General features: G+C 38.9%; 1 protein-coding gene across 3 annotated transcripts; it reads left to right on the plus strand.

Moving 5' to 3' along the window:
- Positions 1-4,654: 4,654 nt before the first annotated feature.
- Positions 4,655-14,263, plus strand: LOC104421254 (DNA repair protein RAD5A). Of its 3 annotated transcripts, none has more exons than XR_720953.3 (20): positions 4,655-5,531; positions 5,649-5,782; positions 5,981-6,116; positions 6,226-6,279; positions 6,352-6,498; positions 6,589-6,740; positions 6,828-6,912; positions 6,991-7,257; positions 7,422-7,568; positions 7,666-7,821; positions 8,031-8,098; positions 9,152-9,274; positions 9,354-9,453; positions 9,811-9,923; positions 10,934-11,168; positions 11,339-11,539; positions 12,200-12,293; positions 12,423-12,494; positions 13,031-13,129; positions 13,627-14,261. XR_720953.3 is itself a non-coding variant. In XM_010033146.3 (20 exons), the coding sequence occupies exons 1-20, from the start codon at positions 4,929-4,931 to the stop codon at positions 13,747-13,749; spliced, it is 3,153 nt and encodes a 1,050-aa protein (XP_010031448.2). In that variant the 5' UTR covers positions 4,656-4,928; the 3' UTR covers positions 13,750-14,263. The 3 variants fall into 3 exon arrangements, 2 of the variants coding, with proteins under 2 accessions (XP_010031448.2, XP_010031449.2); XM_010033146.3 differs by having other exon boundaries at positions 4,656-5,531; positions 10,934-11,212; positions 13,627-14,263; XM_010033147.3 differs by having other exon boundaries at positions 4,656-5,531; positions 10,934-11,212; positions 13,634-14,263.
- The last annotated feature ends 265 nt before the right edge of the window (positions 14,264-14,528 follow it).

Here is a 14,528-nt window from a genome sequence, read left to right on the forward strand (position 1 = left end):
AAAAAGAGCCATTTGATTTATTTATTTTTTTATAAAAAGCGATGTAGGACTTTTTGCTGAAATTTGTTACCATAATCACTTATGGTGCATTTGATAATGTTTATGTTAACAAATTACTCCCGGAATATAAATTCTGCACAAAAATTATGTTCCAGAATAAAAAAAAGAATAGAAACGCATTTTGTAAACTTGTATAATTTTTTCGTTTCTTTTAATTTTTTTATATCTTTAATTTTTTTTTTTCCTTTTTCTTTTTCTCTTTGGCCGGCGACCAATTGGGTGACATTTAGCGAGGCTCGGCCTTGCCAGAGGCCAGCCTGGCCCCAATGAGGCCTAGCCAAGCCTCGTCGTGGCTCGGCCTCTCTAGGGGTCGGTGACCTTGTCGACCCTCGTTTGGCCGGTTGCTGACGCCGGCCATGGCCAAGGCTGGTGACCGGCAAAAGGAAGAAGAAGAAGAAGAAAAGAAAGAGAAAAAAGGTGTTTCTCGAAAGTGTCTCTAGGAACAAGAAACAAGTTTTTTCTATTTCTTATTTTTGTTCCAAATTTGTTCAAGAGAATAAAAATATAAACAAACGCGTTTTAGTTCTTTTTTTTATTCCCTGGAATAAAAGAACAAAATCAGTTTCGAGGAACAAAACAAAAATTTGCCAAACACCCTCGTTTTGGTTCTTAAGACTCTACATGGCAATGTTTTTATTTCTTTGTTCTTTTGTTCTTTTGTTTTCCGGAAAAAAAAAACAAAAAATTATTTAGTAATTTCAATTAAGGGTGAGCAAATTGACCCGCTTGAATTAGGAATCGCTCGGACCGAATCAGATGGTTGGTTTGGTTCGATTCCTAAGGGTGTCAGTCTGATTTCCATTTTCATAAAAAAGAAACCGGTAATTTTTAGTCTGAATCCTGATTTCGGGGGGAACCAGATCGGATTAAATTGGACGGATGGACTGGACTAGACAGACTCTTTTTCAAATAATTTTTTTATATTTTAAAACTATCAATAAATTTAAAATTGTAAGAACTAAATAGTAAGAACTCTAGTATTTTTACAATTTTATAATTTTTTGCTAAATGATCAATTCCATTGGATTGGATTGAATTGGATCGGATTAGGAATTGATCACTCTTAATGTCAACTAATTTTTTTATTCTTGAAACAAAAAAGTAGCCGGAGAATAGATTTAAAATAGAAATAAGAAATAAAAAGAAATAACTTTTTATTTCCAATAATAATTTATAGAAATAAGTCATTTTTTTCTTCTTCTTTCTCACCTCCTGCTAGCTACCACTGGCGACGGCTAGAGGAGGAGCAAGAGGAAGAAAATAGAAAAAAAAAAATTATCAAAAAAATTAAAAGAAATTATACGTTACAAAAATTTGTATGTTGTATCAAACGCATTCCTATTTTTTTCTATTATAAAAATAAAAAATTTGTATAATTACAAAATGCATTATTTCACTCAAAAATTGTTTTGAGGAATAAAAATAAAGAAATATTTTTTCCAAAAATAAATTATTCACCATAATAGAAATAATACTAAACGCACCTCAAGTAATTTAACGAATTTTTTTGGTAATAAACGAGTACTGTATGACAATTATGGTACTTTTAAAGTTATTTTCCTACTAAACAAGGCGTGCTTCTTTAGCTCGCTCGTATCCCCAATCAAACGTGAATTAGGGTCCATTTTTCAATTAGGGTTCTTGATTTTGAGTAGCACCTTCACATTTTCAATTTGGGGTTGGAACAAAGGGACTGTGTTAATTAGGTCATTTGATTTAAGGTGACGAGGATTGTTAATGGCCACTTAGGATAAAAGAATCTCAATGGAGAAAGCTATCTATGCATTACGCACATGAATTCACAAGTTTTAGGATTTAAATGCATAATTTGAAATTTTTGCAACTGAAGTGCACAATTGACAAGTTTTAGAGTTTGAGCAACACTATGTTATCGGGTCCTAACCTTACAAAAGAAATTATTGCCGTCCAAGTTCTTGCGAAGTATTAGCTTTTCAAGATATCGTCAACAAACTATCGAAGCTGTGGCTCGGAGCATTGAGGTTAGCAACATGAATAGCAAACAAAGGTCTTTATGTTTCGAGGATACCACTAAACCTAATCATGGTGAGGTTTGGAAGAGAGATGTTTATGACATGAATGATAACCATTTCGGTCATATTTTAATTTTTTGAAGAGAAATAGATTTTTCTATTTTTATTATTGGATGAGTTTCTAAGCGAAATACGCGTTTGATAACAACATAAATTTTTAATTCCTAAAATAAAAATTCGTTTGATAATGACACAAAATTTCTCCTTTCCGATAGCGGTAACTGACAACGAGCAATTGGTAGCCGCGGCAGGCAACAAGGAGTGGCAGCAACAGATAACGAACGACGGCTGGGTTGCCGCCATTCCTTGCTGGGATGATAGATGAGCGACCGACTAGTAGTAATGACAAACAATGAGAATAGTTTTTAGTTCTCATTTCTATTCCATAAATAAAAAAGTAATTTTTTTTTTACTTATAATTTATATTCCAAACCTATTTATGAAGTATAATTATATTCAAAAAAATAAAAAAATGAAATAATTTTACCAAATGGATTTTTGTTTTAAAAATAAGTCTAGAACAAAAAAATAGACACGAAACATAAATAGAATGATTATCATGCGTTGCTCTCATAATGCATTTTACTCATGAAAAGTGCTATTTGCACCCCCATTTGCTTGTAAAACCACTCCATCGTAAGAAGTGGATCACGATGCCCTTCATTTGAAAACGCTGACCTTTTAATTTTTCTCCCTTTTTATCTCCTTGTGACAGGATCTCATTCTCAAACCTTCATTTATTTAATGTCATCGCAAGTTTTCGCTCGACCAAGACGAGCAATTATTCTTCTCTAGATGCCCCAATTCAAACAAAATTACGCCTGCCCCTGTCCCTTATGGCGAGCCGCCCACTGCACGCCGCCGCCATCCCCGGCTTTCGCACACCCATCGCCATTATAGAAGTCGCGCTTCGCACCCGAGGGAGAAGATCAATGGTCGCACCGTGCGGTGACGACATGGGCAAGTGATTGAAGCGTGCCACGTGCTACGGCGATGGCGTGCGGTGGTGTGGCTTCACGCGAGGGCAGGGCGCGAGGACGAGTCTGTTTGAAATTTTTAAGCATCGAGGATCTGACAATTATTTTAGGAGATCTTTTTTCTTTGGCACTTCTTTGCTTGTTTCGGTCGAGCAAAACAAAAAATGCTGCCAGTTGCATCAAAAGCATTAATTAAATAAATGGTTATGATTCCAAGGTTCACACAAACGATTGCTTTAAAGGAAATGAAAACTTTGGTTGGGTGTTTTGGTTCAGTATTATAAATGGGCTCTAGGTCTCTATCATTGGGCAAATGTAAGAGCCTTTAGCAATTTTTTTGGAGCTCTCTTGAGAAATGTCGGTATTGACAGAGCTTAAAACTTAAGATTGTATCTTGCGCTTTCAGGATTTTTAAAAGGCGATTTCAAAGTTAATGAATTTTTTATATTTCGAAATTGCCCCCACTTATATTTAATTATTCTAGTATAATCAATTTGCTAATTTTGGAGCTGCATGGATAGTATGTTGGGTTGCCCGGGGCTGCACAACATGAGTGACATGTGGCCTCGGCGACCCATTGCCTAACTTGTGCGACCTTGGTGTCACCTTGGCAAGAGTCACGCCGACGGTCAAGGGTTAGATTTGGAAAGCTTGACTATTGAAAGACCAAACGTATGAAAAGCTCGAGGTTGCACATCCTTGACATTGCCTTGCTATGCTTGAGGTCTTGCATCTCGGCAGCTCATCCCTTGGGGTTGCTTGACCTTAGCAGCCCTCGCTTGGGATTGTGACGGGCCTTGCTCAAGCTTTATCGACCTCTATCGCTTGATGCTTTTGCTGAGTTTCAACGAGGGTCGTGACGAAATCTACTATGGTTAGGGTTGCCACCAATGCTCCTTTTTTCTTCGTCAAAGCTCCCCTTGACTTTGGCCTTGAGTCCATGCCCTCTCCGCAAATGCTTGTCGATCTCACTTTTTTTTCTTTTAAAGATAAGTACACTGAAAATCTTAAATTTTATAATGAAAGTACGATTAAGCCTTAAAACTAGTTAAAAAAATGCAATCGAATTTTTAAAATTTTCAAAAAATGCAACCAAGTCTTATAACTTGTCATGAAAGTATAATTGAGTCTTAAAATTTTAAAAAGTGTAATCAATTTAAATACTTGATTGAATCATTTTGACAAGTTTTAAAATTTGATTGTACTTTCTAAAGTTTAAGAACTCAATTGTATTTTCGTAATACATTTTATGACTTACTTGTATTTTTTGAAAATTTTAGAACTCAATTACATTTCACAATAGATTTTAAGACTTCTAATGCACTTTCCTCTTTTTCTTTTCGTAATACATTTTATGACTTACTTGTATTTTTGATGTTGCTTTATACAAAATACACATCAACCAAACGCTTCTCCCTTTCGGCAAATCCACTTTCATCGAAAGATCCTCGCGACAATGGGCCGAGACATCCCTCCAAAAAGCCCAAACCAAAGCAAGCCGTACCCACATCGTCCCTACACTTGCTACCGTGGGACGTCCCACATCAAAACCACGCTCTCCCCGTGGCGGGAAGGGCGAAGGGAAGAAGCGGAGTGGCGCACACCCACTCTCGCGGCACTTCTCTCTCTATTTTCCCTCCCGACTCAACACCGCCGGCCCCGCCTTTTTCAACATTTCTCTCGCCTCTCGCCGCCCTCGATTCGAACTCGGCCCTTCGGAAATCCTTCGGAAATCGTCCCGATCCCGCGACACTCGCGTCGCCCCTCCGATCGGCGGCGCCGGGGAGGGGGTTCCCGATTCTGCCCGGCCGGAGATTAGGATTTAGGGCTAGCGGCGGGGATGGGGAACAAGGCGACGGACGAGCTGCTGTCGACCGTCCGGTCCGTCGTCGGCGCGGACTTCTCGGACATGGACATCATCCGGGCCCTCCACCTCGCGAGCAACGACGCCACCCGGGCCATCAACATCATCTTCGACACCCCCAATTTCAAGGCGCGGGAGAGGCCCCGGCAGCCTCCGCCGCCGCCGCCGCCGACGACGACGACGACGACGACGACTCAGACTCAGCCTCGGCGGAGGAACGCCGGAGTCTCGAATCGCGGCGACGGCGTGGTTGCGAGAGGGAGGCCGGATGAGGTCGTGGGGCGCGGGTTGGATGGGCCGGGCGGAGGTGCGGAGGATGGAGCGGTTTTGAGAGAGGGCGTTGAAGACGGCGGGGAATTGTCATCGGGGGCTGAGAGCAAGTGGTGGCTTGTTGGGTGGGGCGAAGTCGCTGGGCTATCCACCTGCAAGGGGAGAAGAGTGAAGCCTGGAGAAAAGCTGACTTTCACGTTTCCGTCGAAGCAGAGTGCCGCGTCGCCTTCGCCTGGAAAATTCGGTAAAGGACGGAGCGCTGCAGCTTGTTCGGAGATTGTGAGGTTTTCTACGAAGGAATGCGGAGAGGTATGTTCCGTTCCATTTAACTTCAAATTTGAAAAGTTGTAGCCTTTTTCTTTGGCGATAGATGGGTCCTGTTGATTTTTGGTTCACTGCTGAGCTTTTTGATGGCAATGTTGGCAGATTGGTCGAATTCCGAATGAGTGGGCTCGTTGTCTTGTGCCACTGGTGAGAGATCAGAAGGTGAAGATCGAGGGATGGTGCAAGTCTGCTCCCGAAACGTTGGGCATCATGGACTCGGTTTTGTTATCAATAAGGTAACCTCAACTGGTGGCTGGCGAGTTGTGATTTGCGTATGTCTCTTTATGAATTCACGAGTCGTAGCCATTACAGCCAGTCACACTATTAACCCACTGTTGCAACTCTTTGAACAAGATGATATTCTGTTTTATTCCTTGCATTGTCTGAATGCTGCATAGAACAGTTGATGATGTTGGACGTTTGCTTTTGCCCAGTGTATACATCAACAGTTCCATGTTCCACGAGCAAAAGCAGGCCTCGCTCAAGGCAGCCAGTAATGTTACTGATGAATCTGTGGTACATCCATTCCCAAATCTGTTCCGATTGCTGGGCCTAACACCCTTTAAGAAGGTCTGATTTTTCTCCACAATTGTGAAGCTACGGTTGTTTAATGTGATTTGGTGATTTTTCTGCACTTCTCCATATGTGTTTATTGACATCTTTGTCTCTTGCTAAGTAGGCTGAGTTGACTCCCAATGATATATTTCCAAGGAAAAGGCCCTTAGATTCAAAGGTATATGAATAGTATTTTCCTCTTTGTACATCGTTTTTAAAAATTCAACAACTAAAGAATAAAACTTGACAGCTCAGCTCTGGTCTTCCAATCCCTTTGTCACGACCAATTAAGTCTCATAATCCATGTCAAAATGGAGATGAAGCTGAAAATGAGGAGCCCTTATCAGATTCTGATGTTGACAGGATAGTTGGTGTCGGAGATAATCTTGATTTGGAGGTACCATATGCGTTGTGTTATTTTATCATCTATGTTGTGTTACAGTTAGCAGCATTTGAATCAAAGTCACTTCTCAATATCATACTGCAGGAGATGGATCCTCCATGTACGCTTCACTGTGAACTCCGTCCATATCAGAAGCAGGCACTTCACTGGATGGTCCAACGGGAGAAGGGACGCTGCATGGATGAGGCGGCGACCACACTTCATCCATGCTGGGAGGCATATCGTTTGGCGGACAAGTACGGCATATTTGTACTGCTTTTGGTATTTTGTTTTTCCCATTTGTTTGCTTAGAGTTGGTTCACTGATGATTTTTTCTTTTTCAGGAGGGATCTTGTTGTTTATTTGAATGCATTCTCGGGGGATGCTACAATAGAGTTCCCAAGCATGCTTCAGATGGCACGAGGAGGAGTATGTAATTGAGACATTACTACTTTAAGTTAGGTTTATATTCTAACATCCTATTTGAATTTATGATTCTTCTTGAAGATTCTGGCAGATGCTATGGGTCTCGGGAAGACCATCATGACTATAGCTCTCCTCCTCACTCATAAGGAAAGAGGTGAATCTTTGGGCAGTCTGAACATAACTCAACCACTGAATGAAGGTTCTGAAATTGCAAACACATTAGAGCAGTCTCCAAATTCATCCAAAAGGGAAAATAAGTTCTCGGGCTTCAAAAGGTTGATGAAGCAGAGGATGTTGAATGGTGGCTGTCTGATTGTATGTCCAATGACTTTGCTAGGCCAGTGGAAGGTAGGCGTAATACAATAAGCTAATGCTAAGGTTGCTTTGTTATGACCGACAAAAAGGGTTGCTTTTGTTTATTGGAGAAGGTTGTATTGTGTTTATGTCATGATTTACATAACTGGGTGGTTTTGTATTTGCAAGTGACCGGATCCATAGAATTGTTTTGACAGGCTGAGATTGAAACTCATGTACAACCTGGGTCTCTGTCTGTGTATGTTCATTATGGACAAAGTCGACCAAAGGATGCAAAACTCTTAGCACAAAGTGACGTTGTAATCACTACATATGGTGTTTTAACCTCTGAATATTCTGGAGAGGTAGCTTAAAGATCTCTCTCTCTCTCTCTCTCTCTCTCTCTCAGAGTCTAGATATAAGTAGGCCACGTAAGTTTCTGTGCAATTGATTACTTTGCAGAATTCTGGGGAGAGTGGGGTGCTTTTCTCAGTTCGGTGGTTCAGAGTGGTTCTTGATGAGGCACATACTATAAAATCCTCAAAGAGCCAAATTTCTATGGCTGCTGCTGCCTTAGTTGCCAATTGCCGATGGTGTTTGACTGGTACCCCCATTCAGGTGAACTTTTGAATTTAAGTGTTTGGAGACGCAAATGTATATGGATTTGGAAGAATTACGCAAATAAATACTTCAGAGATGTGCTAGATTTAGCTTTGTCCCTTTTTCTCTACTGTACTTTGAAGTCATGTTTCAGGCCAAGAAAAACTATTATACATTTTTAGCTGATATATTGTTGGGCCTTGGCATGTGTAATTTTACCGTCACAGAACAGTCTTGAGGACATCTACAGTCTTCTTCGGTTTCTGAGAGTGGAGCCCTGGGCCAATTGGGCATGGTAAGCCTTTTACACTTCTTCCACCTTTCTTTATGTAATTTGATGCTTAGAGCGTCCATTTATGAAGAAAAGTCTTGGTATCTTTGACATATGAAGGATTGCCTATAAAATCACAAACTGTCATTTCCAAGAAGCCTCTTCATACATTAAAAATTATTCAATTTTCCGTTTTTCATGAACTGCTGAATGTTGGAAAGTGTAAGTACGACGTTATAATAAGCTTGAGCCATTACGAATTAACTGATTGCTTGAAACTCATCTTCTCTTGAAGAGGAGCTCATGTTGTGGTGACCTTAGCTGATTGATATAACAGGTATGTTGAGAGTGGACGATGTGTTTCAGTTAATCATGTGTAGTTGGAATTAATAGCCGAGCCTGCTCACATCATTTTGAGATTGTGCACAAGAATTGATAAAAGCTATGGAATGTCAGATTAAGCAGCCCATGGCTCGCTACTCATTGTGACATTGGTTTACCTTTTACTGGCTTGTTCAGTTCTTGAACTTATTGTGGCTCAGATAATGCAAATTTTTGTCATCAGCCTTTATACTCTCAGAACTTGCTGGGATAAGTTGAATTTTTATAAGCTTGAGGGTTAGTATCAAGTTCAGTGGATGAAAGATATCATTGATATGCTAAAGGCCATTATTTTTCTCTGATTAATTGTGATCATAATTCATAAACTTCTCGAGTTTTTGTTTTATGAAGAAATATGATGACAGAAACTGGGAAACTGAGAATTTGTGCAAATAATCGATTTAGTCCTTTTTAGTGGCTATTCAGTGTTCAATTGCTGTTCAATGCTTGGGTCATGGCCACTGATATGTTTTTGGTATGTATTCTCGGGACTTTGTGTTTCTGTTGGTTTCTGGGATTCCTCTTTAGAAATAATTCTAATAGTTCAAAGACTGAGGATCTGATAGAGATTTTAATTTCTATTCTTAATTTTGTGGGATGTTGTGAATCTTCCTTTGTTACTTTACTAATGAATTTTCCTTTAAATATATAGTTATAGAGTTCCTTTAATTATATGATCTATAAACCTTTGTCTAGGTGGAATAAACTCATCCAAAAACCCTTTGAGGAAGGGGACGAGAGGGGGTTGAAACTGGTGCAAACAATCTTAAAGCCGATTATGCTGAGAAGAACAAAGTTCACCACTGATCGAGATGGAAGGTGAGCAGATGGACATGTCAGAACTTGGTCCCTTCCATCTCTGTAATCTGAATCTAAATTTCAATTTATGCAACTGCAGGCCCATTCTAGTTCTTCCTCCAGCCGATATGAAGGTCGTCTATTGTGAATTAAGCGAAGCTGAAAAGGACTTCTATGAAGCACTTTTTAAAAAATCCAAGGTTTGTGTCACCATCGGCAGTGTTATGGAAGATAAATTCCATTTAGACTCCATATGTTTCGTAGAAAATCAATAATTTGGATAATGTTTTTATAATTGTGATCTTCTATATTTCTTAGGAAAATGAATTTTTGAAATTTTTTTCGCTATCAGCAAAAATGTTTTGGCTTTGATTGTTACAGTAATGGAAATATTTTCATTGATTCTTTCTCTTGAGTGGTCAAAATGATTAAAGTTTGGAAAATATTTTCCAATTTGTTGATTTTTGTGAAACAAATGGAATAGGGTTTCTTATTATTATTCTCATTATGATCAGACATTATTATTCCCATTATGATTAAGCATTTAATTTCTCTAGGTCAAGTTTGATCAATTTGTTGAGCAAGGCCGGGTTCTTCACAATTATGCTTCAATACTGGAGTTACTTTTACGTCTTCGCCAATGTTGTGATCACCCATTTCTTGTGATGAGGTGTGTTATCTGTGTGTTCGTCCTTACTATCATGTATAGTTGCATTGCCTCTGTATGATGATCACTTCATGGAGGTGAGCTGGTGTATGCTATTGCATAACACTGGGAATATTGTTAGGATATTGGTAAATTTAAGAAGTCTTTTTGAACAGAAATATGATCCCAATTTCTGTGTCTGTATAGACATGGAAATATTATCCCAAACTCTGGGGTAGTGGTCTTACCAGAAACTAAAATGATGAGAAGTGCTGCTAAATTCTTGACACTCACTCTTCATATGTTTAGCATCTAGCCACTGTTGGAATCTGCTTTTCCCATGTGCTCTCTCTTCATATTCCATATCTTAACTATTAGCTTTTCTGTGGGAAAATGGAATACATTAACTCATACAGAGGACACTTGTTTTGGCAGAGCTAAACATAAACCTACTTGTGTGCTTGTGGAGGAGTTGTTTTCTACCTAGATATATCTCTTCTTCCATCAAAAGATACACTGACTAGTAATATGAGAAGTCCTAATGGTCAAGAAAATGGATACTTTTATTGAGCAAGCATATTCGTTGATTTTTTATTCTTGTTGTTGTTAATGTTGTCATCATCATCATCATCATTATTAAGCAGGAATTGTGTTGCATGATTATTCTTTTCTTGTTTATGTTGGACTCTACACCTTTTCATTGCATTATGTGCTTTTAAAATTTTTGAAACTGTCAAATTATTTCTAGAAAACATAGATTGGGAAAAAGAAGAAACGAGTGATAACTGACTCCTGACAGCTATTGTTCTTTCCATGAATACGGAATAGGGTGGGAAAACAATGCTTCCTGTAGGATTCTTTCCCCTGATTCTTGTTTGAGAACATCTAATTGCTGGATGGCACTGTGAAATTGTGATTTCTGATAGTATTCTTTTCATTTCATTATTATGCTTACTATCTGTGTTACATCTAGTTCTATATATTAGGAAGCTCTTATCATGTTAATGTTAAGGATGTGTGGCTTGTCTGTCCAGTCGAGGGGATACACAGGAATATGCTGACTTGAATAAGCTAGCGAGACGTTTCTTGAAAGGAAGTCTGAGCGACCTGGATGAGGGGAACAGCAATGCACCATCGCGGGCTTATGTTCAAGAGGTCATGGAAGAGCTCCGAAAGGGGGAAGTAGGAGAATGCCCGATATGTCTTGAAGCCTTTGAAGATGCAGTTCTAACAGCTTGTGCTCACCGCCTATGCCGAGAGTGTCTTTTGGCAAGTTGGCGTAATTCAAATTCTGGTTTATGTCCTGTTTGTAGGTATTTTGAGAAAGCTCACACAAATTTTAGAAGTCTAAACATCAATTTTTCATCTATCCTTGGAGTCTTGTCCAATTTTAAATCTGCGTATGTCAGTAAGTATTGTAATCTTTGTTGTACTTACAGGAAAACTATCACCAGACAAGATTTGATCACGGCACCAACTGAAAGTCGTTTTCAGGTTGATATTGAGCAAAACTGGGTTGAATCATCCAAAGTTTCTGCTCTCTTGCATGAACTTGAGAACCTCAAGTCTTCAGGCTCAAAGAGCATTGTCTTCAGCCAATGGACTGCCTTTTTGGACCTTTTGCAGATTCCTCTTTCTCGGTAGGATTTTGTGCCAGCATTTTTTTTTTTTTTTTTGGGTACCTTAGTATCTCACTAAGAGGGATGTATAGTTGGTTTAGATCCAAAATTTTCAAGTCATCCAAACCTCCCTTTTCCTTCACTTCACGATGTAGCATATATGGACCACTATTAATGTGCACTTCTTCTCCTGCCTAGGTCCTGCAACTTTCATATAAACAGCTTACATGTATGTGCTGAATTGCTTTTTTGTTGCCCCATGCTTTATGCTTGAAATACCGTCTAGTTGTCTATATGCAAGCAGTTTTTTAGGTTATCTCTATCGATACAAACTTAAAAGAGTCATGAATATCCTTAGGCTATTAACAATTAAGGGTTCATTTGTTTTGTAAAAAATGAATGATATGGAAAATGTTTTTCTAAAAGTGATTGCTTATATCGCTTACAAAAATAATTGAAAGAAAAATATATTCTTATCGATAATGAAAAAAAAATTCATGGACTAATTATTGCAAACGATACAATTAATTATTTTTTAGAAAATGTTTTTCAAATCATTTAGTTTCTATGAAACAAACGTACTCTAAGTACTAGTGATATTTTCCACATTTATATAGTTGTCAATTTTCGTTACGGGTCTCTCTAGTTTGTCATCTGAAATATTCATGGATTCTTTTGCAGAAATAAGATTCCATTTGTTCGTCTGGATGGGTCTCTCAGTCAGCAACAGCGTGAAAATGTGATTAAACGGTTTTCAGAAGACAATGATATTCTGGTTAGCATAGATATTTTTCTCCTTTGGTTTCTTTTTTTAACTTTGTTTTCATTTCCACTTCTGTTTTGCTGGAGATGGGGTGATGATTTGTTTTGGCTGATAGATTTCATGGATGATCTTTTTGCTTAGGTCTTACTGATGTCACTGAAGGCTGGTGGGGTGGGAGTAAATTTGATAGCTGCTTCCAATGCTTTTGTCATGGTAAGCTGGTACTATTTGGATTAGTTGGATCAAATGCATTGCCTCTTGTTATCTCACTGGTGGATAAGCCGTATTTCATGCTATCTTCGATCAAGTATAACTCTATGATCTGATTTCAGCTTTTGTTGCTGATGATAACTTCAAAGAGTATGGTGGAAAGATGCTTTTGGGAAATATTTAGGATCAAAATTGCCTTGTTTGGATAAGATTAGTAAATGTAAGATACATTCTAGTATCAGGAAAAAGGTAATAGGGAATGTGGCTTTATTCAAGATTATAACAACACAGGGAGAGTGCTCATGTAGAAGAACTGGAACATTTCAGTTAACTTTTGTGTTCCATCTAATTGGCATCCACTCTCAATGCCTTGGGGGCTTCCTTATATGAAGTTCGGTTATGCCTTGTATTGCTTGCAGTAATCTCCAAATTTAATATTCTTTCATAAGCTTGAAAAATTTTAGGCAAATATTTACATATGGTCTTAAAGAACAAAATTTGTTAATATTGTATTCACGTTGTCCTAAAATATTCTGCAGGATCCATGGTGGAATCCAGCAGTGGAAGAACAAGCGGTCATGCGCATTCATCGTATTGGGCAAACAAAAAGTGTGATGATCAAACGGTTCATTGTGAAGGTTTTCCCTATTTCCTTAGACTGAGTAGTTGTATGGATGAGTTTGACGTTTTTGGCTTTAATGACTCCAGCAGCAAAACTCTTTAAGTTTGGGGGGTTGTAATTAGGTGTTGTCGAGGTGACTTATCATGTCTGGCCAAGAAAAAGATGACTATCCTGTGAATGATGTTCGTTCATGTGGCGGGTAACTGGGTTTATTTCTTTTATTGGTTGAAGAATTTTTTGATAATCACATCATTCACATTCATGATTGCGGCATTTGATTCGAGTGCTGTTGCCACTAATGCACTTAGATTTATGCCCATTCCCTTTTATTTTGGCTTCTTTGAAGATGATTTTGGTTGCCACCAGGTGCATTATTTACGTACTTGCATGAGGTGGCTATTTCTCTGATAAAGTCCTTACTACGTCTGTGTGATTGTTATCCAGAACCATGTTTTCTCCTCTTGAGGGTTGTGTTTTTAGAGTCTTGCAATTGTTGAAATCCGCAAATGGCAGGGAACAGTTGAGGAGAGGATGGAAGCAGTGCAAGCACGTAAACAGCGAATCATATCCGGTGCTTTGACAGATCAAGAAGTTCGCACGGCACGTATAGAGGAGCTGAAGATGCTTTTCACATAGTCCTCACAAGAATTTCCGTTCTTGTGATTTTTTTTGAGATGCCTCTAAGCTAGGTAGCCATGGAGATCCAGGTTTCTCAGAAACCAGTATAGTAAAAGAATCCTCTAAGCTTGGGCTATCGAGGCTCGCTAATTCTAGATTTATCAAGCACAGGTTGGAGGCAAGTCTGATAAGGTCCTTCAGGGCCACGGATGTCTCATAAGTTAATGGAGAGGAGATCAGAGCAGGCCTTGGTACAATTGGTTTTCATGGATCTTTGTGGGGTTCCGGTTCCTGGTCTTGGTAGGACTGAACTCGAGAACAGTTGTACAGAGCGAGATGTGGGAAAACGCTGAAATTGGGGGTCGGGTTGATTTTGTAATGCTCCAATGTAGCTTAATTTCGTCAGAATCAACATCTTGCGATTCTGTCGAAATGATTGCATTGTTTTCTCAAAAATGTAAAACATATTGTTTTGGTGCCTTGGCTTTGTACAGGATTAATTATATGATATGAGCAGTTTATTTCAGTAAGACGATTGTTTGGTGTGGATGTAGCAAGAGGCCAGTGCTTTAGAATTTTGGAATGATGTTAATCTTTTTTTTTTTTTTTTCTCTTTTCTAGTTTTCCCCACTTTCGCAAAGTCAATCAATTCAAACAAAGAAGAGGCAATGGGGTGGGAACACTGTTTTACTCTTGCGCGTCAGTGAGCTTGTGCCATCCAATGTTTCATCAGAGCTGTTATACAGGTTATAAACAAGGGAAAGTTGGACCATTTGGGGCAGTTTCTTCCATTTTCT

Source organism: Eucalyptus grandis, chromosome 10 (genome assembly GCF_016545825.1).
Source record: "Eucalyptus grandis isolate ANBG69807.140 chromosome 10, ASM1654582v1, whole genome shotgun sequence".
In the NCBI taxonomy this organism is placed as follows: Eukaryota; Viridiplantae; Streptophyta; class Magnoliopsida; order Myrtales; family Myrtaceae; genus Eucalyptus; species Eucalyptus grandis.

Excerpts from the sequence above, each read along its gene's own strand:
- LOC104421254 (XM_010033146.3), top strand. The coding sequence starts at position 4,929 with ATGGGGAACAAGGCGACGGACGAGCTGCTGTCGACCGTCCGGTCCGTC. Across the intron at positions 6,741-6,827 it reads GCATATCGTTTGGCGGACAA|GAGGGATCTTGTTGTTTATT; the intron begins GTACGGCATATT and ends TTTCTTTTTCAG. Across the intron at positions 6,913-6,990 it reads TTCAGATGGCACGAGGAGGA|ATTCTGGCAGATGCTATGGG; the intron begins GTATGTAATTGA and ends TTCTTCTTGAAG.